The sequence below is a fragment of the Entelurus aequoreus genome, linkage group LG21, assembly GCF_033978785.1.
Source record: "Entelurus aequoreus isolate RoL-2023_Sb linkage group LG21, RoL_Eaeq_v1.1, whole genome shotgun sequence".
In the NCBI taxonomy this organism is placed as follows: Eukaryota; Metazoa; Chordata; class Actinopteri; order Syngnathiformes; family Syngnathidae; genus Entelurus; species Entelurus aequoreus.
Window position 1 is genome coordinate 30530992 of NC_084751.1, and position 21290 is coordinate 30552281.

Here is a 21290-nt window from a genome sequence, read left to right on the forward strand (position 1 = left end):
GCCCTCGCAAAAATGACTAATGATCTATTGCTAACGATGGATTCTGATGCGTCATCTATGTTGCTGCTTCTTGATCTTAGCGCCGCTTTCGATACCGTCGATCATAATATTTTATTAGAGCGTATCAAAACACGTATTGGTATGTCAGACTTAGCCTTGTCTTGGTTTAACTCTTATCTTACTGACAGGATGCAGTGCGTCTCCCATAACAATGTGACCTCGGACTATGTCAAGGTAACGTGCGGAGTTCCCCAGGGTTCGGTTCTTGGCCCTGCACTCTTTAGTATTTACATGCTGCCGCTGGGTGACATCATACGCAAGTACGGTGTTAGCTTTCACTGTTATGCTGATGACACTCAACTCTACATGCCCCTAAAGCTGACCAACACGCCGGACTGTAGTCAGCTGGAGGCGTGTCTTAATGAAATTAAACAATGGATGTCCGCTAACTTTTTGCAACTCAACGCTAAGAAAACGGAAATGCTGATTATCGGTCCTGATAGACACCAACATCTATTTAATAATACCACCTTAACATTTGACAACCAAACAATTAAACAAGGAGACTCGGTAAAGAATCTGGGTATTATCTTCGACCCAACTCTCTCGTTTGAGTCACACATTAAGAGTGTTACTAAAACGGCCTTCTTTCATCTCCGTAATATCGCTAAAATTCGTTCCATCTTGTCCACTAGCGACGCTGAGATCATTATTCATGCGTTCGTTACGTCTCGTCTCGATTACTGTAACGTATTATTTTCGGGCCTCCCTATGTCTAGCATTAAAAGATTACAGTTGGTACAAAATGCGGCTGCAAGGCTTTTGACAAAAACAAGAAAGTTTGATCATATTACGCCTATACTGGCTCAGTTGCACTGGCTTCCTGTGCACTTAAGATGCGACTTTAAGGTTTTACTACTTACGTATAAAATATTACACGGTTTAGCTCCAGCCTATCTCGCCGATTGTATTGTACCATATGTCCCGACAAGAAATCTGCGTTCAAAGAACTCCGGCTTATTAGTGATTCCCAGAGCCAAAAAAAAGTCTGCGGGCTATAGAGCGTTTTCTATTCGGGCTCCAGTACTCTGGAATGCCCTCCCGGTAACAGTTAGAGATGCTACCTCAGTAGAAGCATTTAAGTCCCATCTTAAAACTCATTTGTATAATCTAGCCTTTAAATAGACCCCCCCTTTTTTAGACCAGTTGATCTGCCGTTTCTTTTCTTCTCTCCTCTTCTCCCCTGTCCCTTGCGAGGGGGAGTTGCATAGGTCCGGTGGCCATGGATGAAGTGCTGGCTGTCCAGAGCCGGGACCCCGGGTGGACCACTAGCCTGTGCATCGGTTGGGGACATCTCTGCGCTGCTGACCCGTCTCCGCTCGGGATGGTTTCCTGTTGGCCCCGCTGTGGACTGGACTCCCGCTGATGTGTTGGATCCACTGTGGACTGGACTTTCACAATGTTATGTCAGACCCACTCGACATCCGTTGCTTTCGGTCTCCCTAGAGGGGGGGGGTTACCCACATATGCGGTCCTCTCCAAGGTTTCTCATAGTCATTCACCGACGTCCCACTGGGGTGAGTTTTTCCTTGCCCGTATGTGGGCTCTGTACCGAGGATGTCGTTGTGGCTTGTACAGCCCTTTGAGACACTTGTGATTTAGGGCTATATAAATAAACATTGATTGATATATAAATAAACATTGAATATACTTAATATACGTTGTGTCTACTAAGTCTATATCAACATTGGTAGCAGAGGATGGTTTGAAGATGGCTGCGAACTACAGAGTACCGCCGAAGTTTGACGAAACCAGGCCGTATGAATGTTGGAAAAATGAAGTTAACATATGGGCACGAGTTACCGAACTCGACAAGAAGAAGCAGGCGCTTGCTGTGGCTTTGGGTCTGGAAGGACGAGCCAAGGATATCGCTATGGAGATACCAGCAGACGACTTGGACAAAGACACTGGTATGGCGACATTACTAGCAAAACTGGACGGTGTGTTTCAGCAAGAAGAAAAGGACCGCGCGTACGAAGCGTATTCCCAGTTTGATCGTTTAATGAAAGACAGTTCCGTTTCAATGGCAGACTACATAATTGACTTTGAGCAGCGATACAATCGAATTAAAAAGTACGACATGGCGCTTCCAGATGCTGTGTTAGCCTTCAAGTTGTTGGACACGGCCTGCCTCGATGAGAAAAACAGACAACTTGCACTAACGGCGTGCCCCGACCTAAAGTTTGCGTCCATGAAGTCGGCACTCAAGCGGATTTTTGGAGCGAAAACGGCGCCAGGTTTGTCGCACGGGATTCAACTAAACCAAGATGCAGCTTTCTTCACTGAACAACGACAACGACAAGGACAGGGAAGACGGAACACGTTTCAACAGAAGAGTGAAAGGACACCGTTGCCGGGCACCAACCCATTGGATAAGTTCGGTAAGCGTTCAAGATGTGCCGTTTGTCAAAGCACATTTCATTGGGCCAAGGACTGTCCTTACAAGAAGAACGAACAAGTAAGACTAACAGAAGACGAAAATGTAGAAGAAGTTAACATAACGTTGTTGACAAATGACCCTATGTCTGACGCTGAGATTTTCATAACTGAATCCCTGGGATCAGCCATCATAGACACGGCATGCACTCGTACAGTATGTGGGGAGAAATGGCTTGACAGTTATGTTAGTTGTCTCAGTCAAGAGCAGACAGACAAAATGATGAGGACAGAAAACACCAGTTCAAGACCATTTCGTTTTGGAGATGGCAACTTAGTATATTCCACCAGAAAAGTGAAACTACCTGCCAAAATAGGACAAACAAAATGTCACATTGAGACAGAAGTGGTCAACGCTGACATTCCACTGCTGCTGAGTAAGTCCTCACTGAAGAAGGCAGGAACTGTTTTAGATATGGAGAATGACAGAGCAGTGATGTTTAAACAGCAGATTCCTCTTGAGTTCACCAGCTCAGGACACTACTGTGTGGACATAAGAGACAAAAACAGCACAACACAGCAAATGAAAGATGACGTGATACTTGCAGCGACAGCTGAAGATGAAGTCCTGACAGTGACAGAAAACATGTCTTCAGCCGAAAAGCGCAAAATCCTTCTCAAGCTACACAAACAGTTTGGCCACGCATCTGCAGACAGGCTGCAGAGGCTAATTCAAAGCTCGGGTAATAAAGACAAGGACTGCCTCACTATTTTGCAACAAATAGTGCATGATTGTGACATATGTCAGAGATACAGCAAAGCGAAGCCGAGGCCAGCTGTTGGTCTGCCTCTAGCTACAGAATATAATGAGACGGTGGCGGTGGACCTGCATGAGTTGGAGCCAGGAGTGTGGTATCTACATGTGATCGACCAATTCACCCGGTTCAGTGCAGGAAGCATTGTGAAGACAAAGAAGGCCTCTGAAATGGTCAACGCCCTCATCCACACATGGATAAGTGTTCACGGCCCTCCTCGTATTTTGTACAGCGACAACGGTGGAGAGTTCAATAATGAAGAGTTTCGTGACATGGCCGAAAACTTCAACATCGAGACGAGGACAACAGCAGGATACAGTCCCTGGAGCAACGGGCTGTTGGAGAGACACAATCAGACTCTCACCGACATCCTACTGAAGGTGAGACGGGAAAATGGATGTGACTGGCACACTGCCCTAGACTGGGCTCTTATGGCTAAGAACTGTATGCACAGTGTTCATGGTTATAGCCCACATCAACTGGTATTTGGTCAAAACCCTAACCTTCCCTCTGTATTAATTGATAAACTACCTGCACTCGAAGGCACTACTGTTAGTGCAAGGGTAGGACAACACATATCAGCGTTGCATGCTTCTAGGAAGGCTTTCACTGAAGCTGAATGTTCAGAGAGAATAAGGAGAGCGTTACGTAAGCAGCTCAGATCCACAGATGAAAAATATGAGACAGGAGACAAGGTCTATTACAAACGAGCTGACAGTACAGAGTGGAAGGGACCAGGGATAGTTATTGGTCAGGATGGGGCTGTTGTATTTGTAAGACATGGTGGTATCCTTGTTAGAGTACATCACTTGAGGCTTAATAAGTTACACACAACTGCTCAAAGTGAGGTTCTCGATGACACAAACAGTGAGATAATTGTACAGAATCAAGCAGCAGACAGTGAAAACACAGATGTAGTGAACAGAGCCACAGGTGGCTCATTCAGTACACAAAACACAGATGCTGATAACGAACAGGAAAGTGACAGAGAGTCCAATGCAGGAGAGGGAGCTCATTCGTTAGTGACTCATAATGATGTAATTCAAACTCAAATGGAGCACAATGTCTATAATGATAACCCTGTTATTCCTGTGTCCAGTGTCAAGGTAAAAGCGGGACATACTGTAACCTTTATGAAAAGTAATGAAAGTGTTCTATGTAAAGCAAAAGTCCTAGGTAGAGCAGGCAAAGCCACAGGAGGGTATAAAAATTGGTATAACCTGCAATTTATTGAAAATGATGGGAGTCATGGTCAAAAAGAAGCTGTTGATCTGTCACGTGTGAATAGTCTCAGCATTGAGTCCGATTCAGAAGTCATGGATGCTGATGTACTTATAACAAAAGACATATCATTTGATGAAGCTAAACAAATAGAGATTGAAAACTGGAACAATAATAATGTTTTTGAAGAAGTTGAAGATACAGGCCAAAGATGTGTTTCCACCCGTTGGGTCTGTAGTCTAAAAGAAACTGAGAACGGTATTGTGCCTAAAGCTAGACTTGTAGCCAGGGGTTTTGAAGAGTTCAATATCCAACAGGTGCAAAAAGATTCACCAACCTGTGCTTCTGAATCCCTGAGGTTATTGCTAGCAGTGATTAGCCAAAATCAGTGGAAGGTCCATTCTATGGACATTAAATCTGCCTTTTTGCAAGGCATGGAGTTATCAAGGGACATTCATGTTCACCCCCCCCCAGAAGCAAACAGTAAAGGGGTGCTATGGAAACTTAAGAAATGTGTATATGGTCTTGCTGATGCATCACTTTATTGGTATAATAGAGTGAAAGAAATAATGCTGAGCACAAGTGGTAAAGTGTCACAAGTGGATCCTGCAGTCTTTTATTGGTTGGATGAACAATGCAAAGTTAAAGGGGTACTTGCATGTCATGTGGATGATTTTCTCTGGGCAGGTTCACAAAACTTTGTAACTGATGTGATTCCTCGACTGAAGTGTGCGTTCCGTGTGGGACGTGAGGAACATGATAATTTCTGCTATGTAGGAATGGACATTGCCACTGTAAATGGTGTAATTGAGATGAATCAGCAGGGCTATATTGACAACATGCAACCCATAAACATGCAGCCAGCACGTGCTATACAGAGAGATTCAGCTCTTAGTGAAACGGAAAGAGAGCAGCTGAGATCAAAAATAGGACAAATTCTTTGGGTTGCAAAACAAACTAGACCTGATGTTATGTTTGACGCTTGTATTTTGGCATCTATTCTGAAAAATGCTACTGTGCAGTCCATTCATGATGCAAATAAGGTGATTCGTAAACTTAAAGCAGGAAAGGTTACTCTGAAATTTCAACATTTGGGTAATAATGATGCTTTGAACTTGACTGTCTTCAGTGATGCCTCGCTGGGAAACTTGCCTGATGGAGGTACTCAAGGAGGGACATTGATCACTCTCATGGGGGAAAACGGGAAGTTTTCTCCTCTCTGTTGGCAATCTAAGAGGATCAGGCGTGTGGTGCGGAGCACCCTTGCGGGAGAGACACTCGCTATGTCGGATGGAATAGACAATGCTATTTTCCTTTCTACTCTTTTTTCGGAGCTCACTACTGGGACCACCAAATTAAATGCTCCCACGTTGGTCTGTGTGACTGACAATCACTCTCTTTATGATGCCCTTAAGTCCACTAAACAGGTCACAGAGAAGAGACTTCGGTTGGATATAAGCGGGATCAAGGAGCTCATTCAGAGTAAAACAATCAAAAAGGTGCTCTGGTCAGTGACAAAAGCCCAACTAGCTGACTGTCTGACGAAAAAGGGGGCATCATCCCTAGTGCTCTTGAAAGCACTATGTGAAGGACTGTGGAATCCACCCTAATTGGAATTCACCCTAATTGTTGTTTAAAAAAAAAAAAAAAAAAAAAAAAAAAAAAAAAAAAAAACAGGCGAGAATGCTGATTGTATTTTGTTATTTTCTTGAATGTTTTTCAATTGCCTTTTCCCTTGTTGCACTTGGCTTTTGTTTTTCTTATTTTAAAGAAAGAAGAGGGAGATTGTTAACGTGTGTTGTTCTCCAATGAACACTTTACGACAGTTCTATGTTTCCCTTTACGGCTATTCATGCTGGAGGCGGGGCAGTGGGAGCTGCTGGGATATGGCTTGTCATGGAGGGAACTATGTTGACATGTCGGCTGCCTCAGTGTCTGAATAAAACTCAATATACTTAATATACGTTGTGTCTACTAAGTCTATATCAACATAAATCACCAAAAATGATTCCCGGGCGCGACCAACGCTGCTGCCCACTGCTCCCCTCACCTCCCAGGGGGTGATCAAGGGTGATGGGTCAAATGCAGAGAATAATTTCGCCACACCTAGTGTATGTGTGACAATCATTGGTACTTTAACTTTAACACAGATGATCTATTTATAGCACCGCTGTGATCACTAGTGTGTGCCGATGTTCACATTGAGTGGTAAGCTGCTTTCTCGCTTCCTTGCTCGTCAAACTTTATTGTAGATCATAAATCGTGCCTCTCACCTGGATAGAAGAAGGCTGATGACGTATTCTGACAAGTTGGTACACTTTGACCGACAAATTAGACTCGGAAATGGCGAGAATGACACAAAGACCCTTGGTTCCATCCCTTGTCTCTTTGCGAGGATTATGAGTCATTCTTCATCTAAATGGGAATATATGAACATCCTAGCAGTCGGCATCCTAATGACAGCGGACAGTGTACAGTAGGAGATGTTTTATTATGTTTGTTGGCCTCTCATGAAGTCTGCAGTGAGTACTAATCAATGATTTTTTTAAAGAAAAAAAATAAGCGAACGTCATGATGCATTTTTTAAATTAGAGCGCCTCGTATGCTTGAAATGATCAAAATACATAAATATTAAATTTGCCTGTTACTACATTACATATATACTTACAGCATATATATAAAACCTTAACGAGGTGTTTGAATGTTTTTATGTGTTTTATCGGCAGAATGGAGCGGCTCCCATGGGCTTATTGTAAGCTGACTTTTGATAAAATGGATTAAATATTTAGAATGCATTAAAAAAAAATACATCCATCGTCATAATGATTGAACGATAGGCAACATTTTTTTTGAAGTGCAGTTTCCCATTAAATGTTTCACATCATTCAGGTTTCATACTGTATGTCTGGATGAGGACACATTACCTATTTTTAGGATCTCATTCACTGCTTGTTCAGCAAGTTTGTTGATGTTGTAGGACCTATGGACAGAAAGAAAGACAAATGAGTTCAAACACATTTCATCTCTCTCTGCATACTAAAATGCTCCAAATCGCATGTGTGTGGAGAGAAGTTTGTTGTTCTGTCATTTAGATGAAATTCAAAGGAACTATCCAGAACTTTCCATGGTGGCAATGAGATGTTTTGGACATTCCTGTATAATTATTGTGGGGGGAATGGATTTTCAACTCTTATCACTACCAAAATAAAACGTATCAGCAAAATGGACATTAAAGCCATGCTAGACCTGTCACTCACACATAGGGATGGGTACTTTGATTCACAAGTGAACCGATGCGGTACCAATTCTCAGTACCTAATAATCGATACTGGTACTCAACTCTACGCATTTTTGGTATTTTTGTATGTGTTCATGTGGTAATTGTTTAAAGGGGTCATGGTTATGATTTTTTTACTACACTTCCTTGTGGTCTACATAGCATGTAATGGTGGTTCTTTGGTCAAAATTTTGCATAGACAATTTTTTACAGACCGCTTCAAACCACTGTCTGATGCACCGTTTTGTAGGCAGGCTTATTTACGTGCCACTATTTCGACTGTGTCTTGACCCCGTCAGCCATTTTGTAGTTTTTAGCACGTCCATATGGAGTCTACTGACTAGAGGTGGGAATCTTTGGGCACCTCACGATTCAATTATGATTCAGGAGCTACGATCCGATTAAAAATCGATTATTGATGCATCTTTAATTTGTCCATATTATTGCGGTTTTACATTTATTTTTGTTTCACTAAATAAGCGTTTATCACTTGCAACTTTTAAAAACAGTGCTTTTGTAAGGCCATGTCCACATGAACAAGGATAGTTTCAAAAACGCATATTTGGGGTTAAAACAATCTCCATCCACACAAGTACCGGTATAGTTTTAAAACAGTCTATGTCTACACACAAACACATACACTTGCTGTCATGCACATTTTGTCTAATCAGAAGCCTGGAAAAGCAGCCACAGTTGATTTGGTGGCATTAAACCTCTGTTATTATAATGTTTATTTTGATATACTAGACGTACAAAGACATGTACATTATCTTTAAAACCAGCCTGCATTCATACAGAGCCCTGGGAACATTATGTATCTTTTTTTTCAGTGTTTAAAGCACGCATGCACACCTGTGCTGCTGAAACCCAACACTCATGGAATTACAACATGTTTAATCAGCCACATGGTAATATATTACATGTGGAGTGAAATGTACATTATTTCTAAAATCAGCACGCACTAGAGATGCGCGGTTTGCAGACACAACCGCGGAGTCCGCGGATAAACCGCGGGTCGGGCGGGTGACATGACGAAAAAAATAGATTTTAAATAGATTCGGGCGGGTGGCGGTTGAACCAATTCGGAAATATATATACATAGTTAAATGTTGTTACCCACATACGAAAAACGAGCATATTTATTAAATTTATTTTTGTTTAAATAGGGATGACATACATATGTTATTGTATAATTTAAGTTTGTGTGCGTAATTGACAGCCTAAGGCTTATGAGGCACATGTTTTATTTATTTTTTTATTTCAACTTAAAAACGTATAAGCTTATGCCTACAACATAGGCTATGTGTTTATCTTTATTTTCCTGCCTGTCGTTGACAATGGAGATTGTCTGATATTTTGTCATGGCTGCAGATCAATCAATAAAGGTTCATCTTTGTCGCGAAATTGTTCACTGCTTCACTGTGCACCCCGCCCTCGTCCCTATTTGAGCATTATAATGTTAACAAGTTAATATTCATTGAAATAAATTCAGAACATTTTTTTTACCTAACGAAAATATAGGCCTAGTCTTTCTAAAACATTTTTTTAACTTCTTAAAAGCATCGTTCTGCTTGCTGCAACTGCGCACACAAAGTGTGAGGAACGCACTCCTGATCTGAGGGCCTTGGCAACAATAGTCAACACTTTCTTAATGGAAATGACAATAATATTATAATAATGATAAATAATATTATCACGCATTAATATCTCTTAGCCACTAATGCGTGGCCAAGAGATATTAATGTGTGGCACGCATTGAATGTCTCTGCTGCATTGGATCAGTCTCCTTTCTTTAACAGGCAAAAGCTTTCTAACCTCACTAATGCCTTACATCGCCTATATTAGGTATATAACAACGGGCGGATGTGGTTTTGATAAAATGTTGGTTCGGGTGAATGGTGGGTGGATGACGACTTTTGTGATGCGGTTGCGGATGAAATAATTGCCTATCCGCGCATCTCTAGCACGCACTAACGAGCCAAGGAAACCATTTTGCATGTTTAAGTGCCTATATAAAGCGCACAAACATGCTGCAAAACTCTCCTGGAATTATAACGCATAATGATTACTATAGATATAAATGTGCAATGAGATGTATATTGTCTTTAACATTACCAAGGAGAAAGGATACGTCAAGGTTTTTTGTTTTGTTTTTTTAGGTGATTGGTTGAGTTATGTGCGCGCACGGTCACGCCGAGCTCCATCTACACAAATGGACGCAACACCCATAAGTTAACTTCATGATCTGTCGTTAAATAAGGATTAAAAACATGAGATCATTTTGTAGCTTTCTTATGTCAACGCAAAAAGTCTAGCTTGTCAAAGTTGTCCCATCAGCTGGAGGTCCGACAGCAATCGTGACTATAACAGCTGACTGTCAAATTGACGGTGACAGGTCATGAAGCCCATTTTGATGAGTTTCTTTAATTTTTAAAACTAATTTAGAGTTAAAATAGCAGCATGTTTACGTTCAAACATACAGTAAACGTTCTTATAATGTTTTTAAAGGCAGCAAGGCAGTGTTGTTTGAGCTTTGGAAATGACAGCTTACAACTGTGACGTCGACAGAGGAGTAAAAGTCTCCGTTGGTGCCATGTACATGCATACGCTGAGTGGAGAGTTTTGGAACTCTACACTTTGCGTTTGCAAAAGTCTGCGTTTTTAAGGACAAAAATTATGCGTTTGCGTGTGGACAAGAGGCCTAAATGCAGAGATAAGTATGCGTTCATTTAGTATCTTTGTTCGTGTGGACATGGCCTAATAAGAAACAGTTAAATTAATTCCCATTACATTAATCAAATGAATAGAAATGTGTTCAAAACTGGAACTTAAGTGCCTTAAAATAAGGAGCTGATCGGATCTCTCGGTGAGGTGGCTTGCTGCAGTCAGCCAAATTTTAGAAGAGTCTGAATTACTTTTACAATAAATACATCGATTGACGTTTACTAATCGATTTTATAATCGTCCATGTCCGAATTGCGACGCATCTAAAAATAGATTATTTCCCCCACCTCTACTAGTGACAAATATAAGTTGCTAGTACTACGCTACTTTGTATGAGAAATGGCACCAGCTGAGGATGCATTTGCATGTACACGCCAGACTGCCCCACAACAAGAGGATAGAGGATAAATAAACTTATTGACTACAATATTTGACTACAATAGCGGACTCGTGCAAAGCTCTTTGGCTAAACCACTACACCTTTTTTGGCAAGAAAACAGTGTGTGGGAATCTCCATATGTCAATAGAGATTGCTTTCACAGGATAGGGGTTACGGTTAGGGGGTTAACCAGAAGTTAACCCTAACCACAACCAAACCCTAACCCTTGGGGGTAAACCAAACCCCTCACCCTAATTCGGTTTAAAATTGTGCAGTCCGAGCAGTAGACCAAACACAATTAAAACAAAAGTAAAAAGTTAAGTGAATTTATCCATCCATCCAACTTCTACCACTTATCCAAGTTGGGGTCGCGGGGGCAGCAGCCTAAGAGAAGCCCAGACTTCCCTCTCCCCAGCCACTTTGTCCAGCTCCTCCTGGGGGGTCCCGAGGCATTCTCAGGCCAGCTGGGAGACATAAGATGTGTTTAAATTCGCCAGTTGCATCCTTCGCAGTGCGCATTTGTGGAGTGCTAACGTCATCGCAGTGCACGAAGACGGTCCAAATTCAAAAAAGCTCTAATTGTTTCTCGAATCCAGCTGACAAATGTGTCCTTTTCTCCAATGAGCAACAAGTACACTTCACACCCTTTCATATCCGAAGATGCTTTGCGCACTCAACTCTAAAAATTATTTTCAACATGGCAGTGCTATGCGCAGCGAAAAATGCAACTTTAAAATGTAAGTATAGCTTTATTTATTAATTTTAAACACCTAAAACCAGACATGTCAAGCTGGGCTGACAGTAATGACATACATTTGTGTTAAAATACGAGACCTCGACTATTGCAATGTTGACTGACCTCCATGCCCTTTGCTCATTTATTTCTTTAAGTAAAGCCTTACATCTTTTAATTTACTCTTTAGGCCGCAAGAAGTTGACTTAATTATGTCCTATTAATGTGTGACCGGAATAGTAAAGTACTGTAAATGTGTGCATCAATGTAACGATATTAGTTATTGCTGGTTTTTTGTGTACATTTGCATGTTATTTGAAAATGTTTACTTTTACAAATGATTACCGGTAATATGATTCTGTGTTTAGCTTTTCTGTTTTGTGTTCTGATTTTGCTGTGAGGAACAATCAAAGAGTTGAACAAGGGAATTTAAAGGACAACAAACCAAAAATAAATGACACAAAACACTCCTATGGATAATCATTTAAAAACTAAATATTTTTACACATTTTTATAAATGAATAAACTTGTGCCGAAACGGCAGTTGTGATTAATTTCCTGTCTTCATTGCAAATAAGGATATGATAATAATATCATTATGCTATCCCAATTGATATCCCACCCAATATTTATTATTGCTGGGTATTGTGTTTCAACTGACATCACATGGACAAAGATAAGACATTCTGGAGGAAATTTCTGTGGTCAGACGAAACAAAAATTGAGCTGTTTGGCCACAATTCCTCAGCATTATGTTTGGAGGAGAAAAGGTGAGGCCTTTAATCCCAGGAAAATCATTCCTACCGTCAAGCATGGTGGTGATAGTATTATGCTCTGGGCCTGTTTTGCTGCCAATGCAACTGGTGCTTTACAGAGAATAAATGGGACAATGAAAAAGGAGGATTACCTCCAAATTCTTTAGGAACACCTAAAATCATCAGCCCAGAGGTTGGGTCTTGGGCGCAGTTGGGTGTTCCAACAGGACAATGACCCCAAACACACGTCAAGTGGTAAAGGAATGGCTAAATTGGGCTAGAATTAAGGTTTTAGAATGGCCTTCCCAAAGTCCTGACTTAACCGTGTGGACAATGTTGAAGAAACAAGTCCATGTCATAAAACCAACAAATTTAGCTGAACTGCACCAATTTTGTCAAGAGGAGTGGTCAGAAGCTTGTAGATGGCTACCAAAAGCACCTTATTGCAGTGAAACTTGCCAAGGAACATGTAACCAAATATTAACATTGCTGTATGTATACTTTTGACCCAGCAGATTTGGTGTTATTTTCAGTAGACCCATAATAAATTCATAAAAGAACCAAACTTCATGAATGTTTTTGTGACCAACAAGTATGTGCTCCAATCACTCTATTACTAAATTATTGGAAAGTCAAGACAGCAGCCATGACATGATATTCTTTACAAGTGTACTATATGTAAACTTTTGACCACGACTGTACACTATATACCATATGTATATAGTACCGATAAGAGTACCAATAAATACCGGTATAGGTAAGGAACATCGACAGGGGTATTGTATCTATAAAATCCTAACGATATACATCCCTACCTACGAATATTAAATCTAAAGTGTGGCAAACGTTTGGATATTTTAAAAATAATATTTAGTAGGATAAAAGTATGATCTCAAGCTGGCGATGAGGGAACTAGGGATGCTAACGCTAGCAGAGCTAACATCTGGCAAGACAAGGACACTGATTTAAAGTTAAGTTAAAGTACCAATGATTGTCACACACACACACACACACTAGGTGTGGTGAAATGTGTCCTCTGCATTTGACCCATCCCCTTGATCACCCCCTGGGAGATGAGGGGAGCAGTGGGCAACAGCGGTGCCGCGCCCGGGAATCATTTTTGGTGATTTAACCCCCAATTCCAATCCTTGATGCTGAGTGCCAAGCCGGGAGGTAATGGGTCCCATTTTTATAGTCTTTGGTATGACTCGGGTTTGAACTCACAACCTACCGATCTCAGGGCGGACACTCTAACCACTAGGCCACTGATTTCAAAGACTTCCAGCCCCAACTTTGCGAGGTAATTACAGTATATACAATCATTGTGCTAAAGATAAAGAACTAGCTTCACAGTAATCAGCAGAGTGGTATTTTGAAAAAATATGAAATTTTCTTCACTAAAGTTGCTGTTTAGTTTACCTTGTGGCACTTAATTGTATATTGCACTTGTGTTACTGTGGTGTTATATAACATCAGCTTGATGCACAGTTTGCTTTTCTATGTATTTAATTGTTGCTACCTGAGCAAACAAGAGTAAATACTGGTAGCTTTTACAAAAGTGTTTTGTTTACATCTTTTTGTAAAGTTTATGGATTGCAATGCCTTGAAACTGATGGTTTGCTCATAATTAATACAGGAACCGCCTGTTTTAGATGTGTCTATTTAAAAAAAGAATTACATTGTTCTGAGCTTATACATGATAGTTTTTTTATCACCATGCAATGCTTCCATTTGTATCAAATCACAATGTTTTAAAAAGTATTTTAAGTATATTGTATCATAACCCATGTATTTATATTCATATCGAATTGCCATTGAAGGTAGAGATGCACACCCCAATCAATTACAATTTAGATTTTACTTACAGAGCACAGGTTCTTACTGTATGCTTTACATTGAAGTCATTTTAAATTAGTGTCCTGTCCCCGTGCAGCAAAAAGCTTTTCCTGTTATTCTTAACTGTAAGATCAGAGTGCAGTGCTCAGGCTGTAATGAAAAGTTCTTTAAAGTGAAGGTAAAAATAAATATTGTGTGTGTGTGTGTGTACCAAGCTTTGGATCCTGTTCCAGTGCAAATACTGAGGCCTGAACTCTTCTGCTTTTCCCATGGACCGTCATCCACCGAGATCTCATAGTACGATGCTCTAGATCAACAAGTATCAGAATGGGAACTAATGTTGATGTCACACAAATACACGTACACACATTTATATTTGCATATATAGTATTTCAGACTATAAGGCGCACTCAAAATCCTTAAATTTTCTCAAAAATCGACACTGCGCCTTATAACCTTGTGAGCCTGATGATGGATTAATTCTGGTTGTCCTTACTGACCTCAAAGCAATTGTATTTGGTAACTGGTGTAATGATAAGTGTGACCAGTACATGGCAGTCACACACAAAAAATACATGTGGACTGCAGGTTGAAGCCCCCTGTTCATAGTTAGCAAGCAAGCCTAAAACGTTGTTATTTCCTTGACAAAATATAACATTACACACAGCGCTAAAAAATCTCTAAAAATGTTTAGGTACGACTTTGGTAAGCCACAAAGCCACACTGCTTGATGGATTGTCGCCGCAATACAGCTACAGTAGTCAGACGTGCTGTGCTTCAACATGGTATTATTATGGTGTGTGTATTAGGACCCTAAAATGGCACCTATCAGTAGACACTATCTGGCGTTTTGTATCGACCAATTATGCAAAACCAACTTTTGGTTCCTGCCGTTGTGTATTTGGGATCTGCATAAGTCCTGAAAATTTGCGTGTGTCCGCCATTGCAGCCAGGCGCCGTAGTCAAGAAACTCCTTCTTTTTCTCTATACTCCTGTTGTGGGGCATTCATCCTCCACTGTTGCCATTTGTAATATAAAGTAGCGTACAGTTTTAACTTATCTGTCATTAGCCTGCTATGAACGTGCTAAACACTACCGGTACAACAAAGATGACAGGGAGAAGACGCTGTGGAAGTGGAGCCACGTAAAAAGGAAACACCCACAAGACGGCAGATCCTGAAGACATAGTCAGAAAGAGGCCTTGAAGATTGTCTGTAAAACCTAATTTATGCAATATTTTGACCAAAGAACAACCATTACATTATAAGTAGACCACAAAGAAGTGTTTTAAAATGTGGGCCGAAAAAAATCATAATATGACCCCTTTAATGCGCCTTAGAATCCGGTGCGCCTTTTGCATGAAAATAGACTTAAATAGATCCCCTCATTGGCAGTGCGCATTATAATCCGGTGCGCCCTATGCTCAGAAAAATATGATAGACACACAAACACACATACAGAGTTGATAGGACTATTTCGTATAACAAATACCTGGAAGACAAAGATTCTCCAATGAAGATTTCATTCAGGCTCCTGATGGGAAGAAGACTGGGCTTAGAGACGCTCTCATTCAGTATTCCCATCTCTGTAAACCAACCCAAATTACCAGGAGAACACAACCATTTAAGACCGATCTAAACAGAAACACCAGTGAAGTTGGTAATACAATACTGATACCTACTCTGCTGGTTGTCCATGGTGGTAATGCGATGGGCTTGGCTGTGCTGCTCCAGGCTCAGCTGCTCCTCGTGCAAATCTAGAGGAGTGGGATTTATGCCGGTGCCCTCAAGGTGCAGTCGAATCCTCTGACGCCACTGCCACCTGTATGAGAACAGATGAGGTGAGGACCCAGTAGGAGCAAGGTAAAAAAAATTGCAAACTCCACACAGAGGTCTGAAATTATCTTTTTAAACAAAAATGATCTTGGTTGCACAGCAAACATGCAGACCACATAGCCTCTGTGTTGTACTAATCAACTTTCTAAGGCAGGGGTGCCCAGAGTAGGACCTGTGGGCCAGTCGTTTCGTTTGGCTTGCCAAAGGGCGGCTTCTTGAATGTATTACACATTCATACTGACCACTTTCAAGCTCCTGCAATCATTGATGGTATGTCCACAAGAATAACCATTTCTCCAAATTTCCACTACCTAATATGTGGCAGTCTGGGCTAAAATTCTCACTTATGGTGCTGCTGTGCGCCTAAAATTGCTGTGTTTGCCCCAAAGCCCATTGGCACATTCTCACTTAGGTCCTTAGAGATAAAAAGTTTGGGCACCTCTGCTCTAAGGCTATACCGAGGATATGTTATTTGTGTGCAACAGGTGCAGCTCACACACATGTACACCTTAATCATGCCTAGCGCTGCCGTCTCTATCTTCCGACCCTAGTTTGATCCCCAGCCAGCGCGAAGGGGGCGCATCAAGGCAGGTTACGTGTGCATCTAGCAGAAGGACTGCGATTACAAAAGTATTGTGTTTAATGTTTTACAAATAATAATTGTTCTTATTTTCAAATGTTAAAATAGGAATGAAAGACTTTCATTAAAGTCTTGTTTTTTTAATAAGTAACGTAACTAAAGTTTGTATAACAGTAAGACAATGCTACTTTACTTTATTTACTTTACTGTACTCTTAAGATTTTGTCAGATACTGAAATAGTTTAAAACAAGTTAATCAGCAGCCTGGAAAGGATTTGACACCTCCATTTGATCCTAGATTTAAGAAATAAAATCTAATACTTCAAATTAAAATGCAAAACTCACATACTGTATGTTTAATAATGACAATATAAGCACTTCTGCAAAATAGTGATCACAGTATTAACTTTTGTGTCAACCTCAATTTTACTGCCCCCTCAGCATTGCTGTTAAATTATTATAGATCAATATATTATGAGAGTAACACCACTGGCTAGCATGTGTTGCGAATAATGGTTGAATAAAACAGAGTGTACCAAATATATGTACACTTTTCATAATTCCAAAATAAACTGCATATAAATTGTTCTGTCCGAATAAGATGATCTGGTATACACATACGGTACATTTCTGTGCACACACACAAAAGTATTACTAAAGAAGTGATCAACAATTTGCAGTCAATAATAGCAATTGTTTGCAGCTAAATTTTGCCAAATCACTATCATTAGCTGACCAAGCACACATCTAATGTGTGTGTGTTATGTGGGGGGGTATAAATTACATGCTCAGAGTAGGAAAAGTGCGGGATATAATGCTTGGAACCTCAGGAACCTTTCGGAGTTCCTCCTAGCGAGGCGAGACTTTTCTAATCTACCAGGTTTCTTTTTGGGGGCGGGCTCTGCTGCCAAACGCTGATTGGTGGAACACAGTTGGGGGCGTTCCTGAAACAAATTTTTCAAACACCACTACCGCCATTGAAATATACGTGGTGACTTGTTTATTTTTTATTTCTTGTGTATTTCTATTACAACAAACTTGACAACAGAGAAAAAGAAAAACGAAAGGAGCTTTCGAAATGCAGGAACTTTTGTGGGGCATCTTTGTGCTGAAGAACGTTAATCAGTAGAACTACTTTGTTTTTACTCAGCCATAGTCTTTAAACTATATGCAGTTTAATGTTGTTTATTAGTTGTTACAAACTTCATTATGTTCCTTAAATCTGTGAGAAATGGACAAACTCTTTAAAATTTATTTACGAAGTAGTATGAAGCTGAACTCGAAGCATCGACCTCACCTCCTTACTACTCTGACTTCATTGGATAAATGTGGAAAAAAGGAGGCAGAACACAATTGGTACAAAGGTAAATAACATAAAATATTAACTATTTACTTTATTACATGACACCCATTTGTGTAGTTATTAGCCTCAACCCGAGTGAACAGAATGCCAATACTAACAAGCTAACGCTAAAGCCAATGTTGTTGGCCTGAGATAAACCCTGACATTTATTCTTTATATACAGGTATATTGTTATTTACATCTGAAAGGGACCAAAACTGATTGCCTGACCCTCATGAATTCATCATTTACCGAGAGGACGACTTTCTGATTGTTGGACATTGCGGACAAAAGCCTGACTTTTTATGAACAAATCAATACACTTTATTTTTTTAAATTATTATTATATAATCTTGTATATGATTGCTTTGTATTTAAATTACTTTTTAGTAAAAATAACTGACATAATATTGTCTGTTTATTTACATGGTATAAGTATAAAAATATAGTAAACCAGTCCTCCATACGTCATCAGCTTGATTTGTATAAACTACCCTGAACTGTGAAATGCGATGGAAACACAAACCACAAATTTCTACAGGAACCTACAGATCCAGCAATCAGAGGTTACAGGAATCAGATGTTCCAGAAACCAAAAGGTAAAGGGCCTATACAGCAGCTTTAATAGCGACGTAAAAGTGAAGTGTGACAAAAAGCAGTTCACTGAAGAGGTGAATACCTATTGAGTAAATACGCACCTGAACTCACCACGGCAGAGTTTCCCAAGTGCCTCCGGGAACTTGCGAGTGTATTTAACAGGTAAGCACAGGTGACCTTCTGACCTTTAGTTGAAAGAAAAATGCAAAGAATGTTACAAAAGTAAGATGGGCGGTTAGGTTAACATCTTGTGTTCTACCTGTGGAAAGTGGAAGAGGATGGTTACTGCAGGAGTTCAGGTTTGGACAATATAGGAGCTTCCCTGACAACATACACAAGAACGGGCTTGCTTTCTGACATCTTTAGCTTGTACTCTGCCTGATGTGAGAGTGACAATTGATGCTAGTAAGCCTGGTTAACCATTGCTAACACGCAAACAATGCCTAGCAACAATAATAAACAACTACTTTCCAGCACTGAAAGTCCAAGAAGACAAGAGGTGTCAAATGAGATAAACACAACCAGGCACAAATATACAAAAGATTTTAGCATTACAGGTACAGATCATACACTTACAGAATTATAAAGGAGCAAAACAATTTAGTAAAAATAAAGAACTAAGCTCCACAATGAGCTAATGCAGTTATCAGGATGGTAAGGAGACTCTTTAGGTGGCCAACTTTCTGCAATCAAACTCCACACATTTTTTAAAGAAAATGTATGCATCATCGCTGATTAAATTAATCATGACGTCAAGATATATGATGACATCACATTGGTTACGTCCCCACCGCCACATGAATATTGGCAATCTGGGGTAAACCCTGAAACTCCCTGTTGGTTTTATGTGATAAAATCCCTAAAAAGTCTCTAGCAATCCAAGTCCAGCTCAAATAGCGCTGTGTTGTGTTGGGTTATACCTCTCAGGGTCTGTGTTTACGCCGACAACTGGTTTGTCCTTGCTTAAAACCTTACTGGCAACAAGCAGCATTGTCCCATCACCTAACAAAACAAAGTGCAGTAAGAGAATAGGCATTATGTATTTGCATACTTGAACTTGAATCATTTGTTAGTCAAACTATTTGGGCCAGTCTGTTTATTATGTATGCCAGCCCAGAACAAAAACAGTAGCACTTAAAGAATATTATTTGTTCATATTATATTGCAAGTACATGACAAATACAGTGGTACGTTGAAACGATTAATCGATTAGAAAAAAAGTTTTAATTAATATTATTCTGTTGCTTCGATTAATCGTTTGATGAGTGTAACTAAAATAAATGGATAAAATCTGGACTTCAAATTCGCAGACATTGTTTCCGCATGAACACTGCATAATCAATTTTAGATGCGTTGCAATTTGGACAAGGACGATTATAAAATCGATTAGTATATGTCAATAAGCGATAATCGATTTATTTATTGTAAATTAAGTAATGCAGACAGTTCTAAAATTTGGCTGACTGCAGCGAGCCACCTCACTAGGAGATCCGACTTATGTTCCAGCTACATTTCCATGAATTTAATGAATGTGAGAATTAATGTAACGGTTTCTTATTACAAATGCACTTTTTTTTAAAAGTTGCACATGCTAATTTAGTTAAACGAAAAAAGAAATGTAAAACTGCATCAATATACATAAATTAAAGATGCATTAATAATTGATTTTTAATCTAATCGTAGCTCCTGAATCGTAATCGAATCGTGAAGTGAACCAAAGATTGCCCCCTCTACTGCATAGACCACACGAGTGGTGGTGTTGGTGCTGTGATCTGCGTGGCGGAAAACAGCTGAGTTTTTATTTATTTACTTTCTTCATTTTTATTGATGCACATGTTAAAAAGAACACTTTCAACTTTGATGATGTGCATTTATTAGAAAAAAATAATGAAGGTAATGAATGGGAAGCAGAAAAATCTGTGTTTACTCCAACTATTTTTCATAAAATACACATGGAGGCTATAAGATGTCATCCATCCATCCATCTTCTACCGCTGTGTTTTATCCTATTATTGGAAGAAATCAATCCATCCATCCATCCATCCATTTTCTACCGCTTGTCCCTTTTCGAGGTCGCGGGGGGTGCTGGAGCCTATCTCAGCTGCAATCGGGCGGAAGGCGAGAATCAATCGATTACCAAAATTATCAATAGCTGCAATCCTTAAAATGGACCGATGAGCATATAACAAACATCACTTTTCCTTTATCTTGTTGGCAAAGACAAGTTTGAGCGTAGAGGTAAGAGGAGAGGTGTCTTTGCACTTTGCTTGTTTTTTCTTGAAATCAATAATGTTTCTCACAATCTTTATTAAGTGCTAGAACTTTCAACTTTCTTCCGCCTCATGATGGATGATTTTGGAGCCGTATTCAAATTTAAAAAAGAAACGTGCAGTGTAACTGTCTTAAGTTAGCAAATAACTACTGAGTCAACCAGTGATGACGTCACAGAGGGACGGCGTGGCGCCGTTGGCAGAGTGGCCGTGCCAGCAACCTGAGGGTTCCTGGTTCGATCCCCACCTTCTACCAACTTCGTCATGTTCGCTGTGTCCTTGAGCAAGACACGTCACCCTTGCTCCTGATGGGTCGCAGTTAGGGCAGCTCCCACCATCAGTGTGTGAATGTGTGTGTGTGTGTGTGTGAATGGGTGAATGTGGAAATAGTGTCAAAGCACTTTGAGTACCTTGAAGGTAGAAAAGCGCTATACAAGTATAACCCATTTACCATGTTGCTGGGAGAGAATGACTTCCGGGTAGAAAAATT

At 40.2% G+C, this 21290-nt stretch overlaps 1 protein-coding gene across 4 annotated transcripts in view; it reads right to left on the minus strand.

Annotated features, from left to right (window-relative positions):
- nadk2 (NAD kinase 2, mitochondrial) overlaps positions 1 to 21290 on the minus strand; it is a 36084-nt gene that overhangs the window by 13337 nt on the left and 1457 nt on the right. The window contains exons 4-9 of one of the 4 annotated variants that reach the window (XM_062031380.1): positions 19451 to 19532; positions 18632 to 18715; positions 15854 to 15997; positions 15668 to 15709; positions 14388 to 14483; positions 7397 to 7452 (exon numbers count right to left, since the gene is read on the minus strand). In XM_062031380.1, the coding sequence (XP_061887364.1) occupies positions 7397 to 7452; positions 14388 to 14483; positions 15668 to 15709; positions 15854 to 15997; positions 18632 to 18715; positions 19451 to 19532 (504 nt within the window). Of the gene's footprint in view, positions 1 to 7396; positions 7453 to 14387; positions 14484 to 15667; positions 15762 to 15853; positions 15998 to 18631; positions 18716 to 19450; positions 19533 to 21290 lie in introns of all 4 variants that reach the window. The other 3 variants (XM_062031379.1, XM_062031382.1, XM_062031381.1) reach the window with 3 other exon arrangements.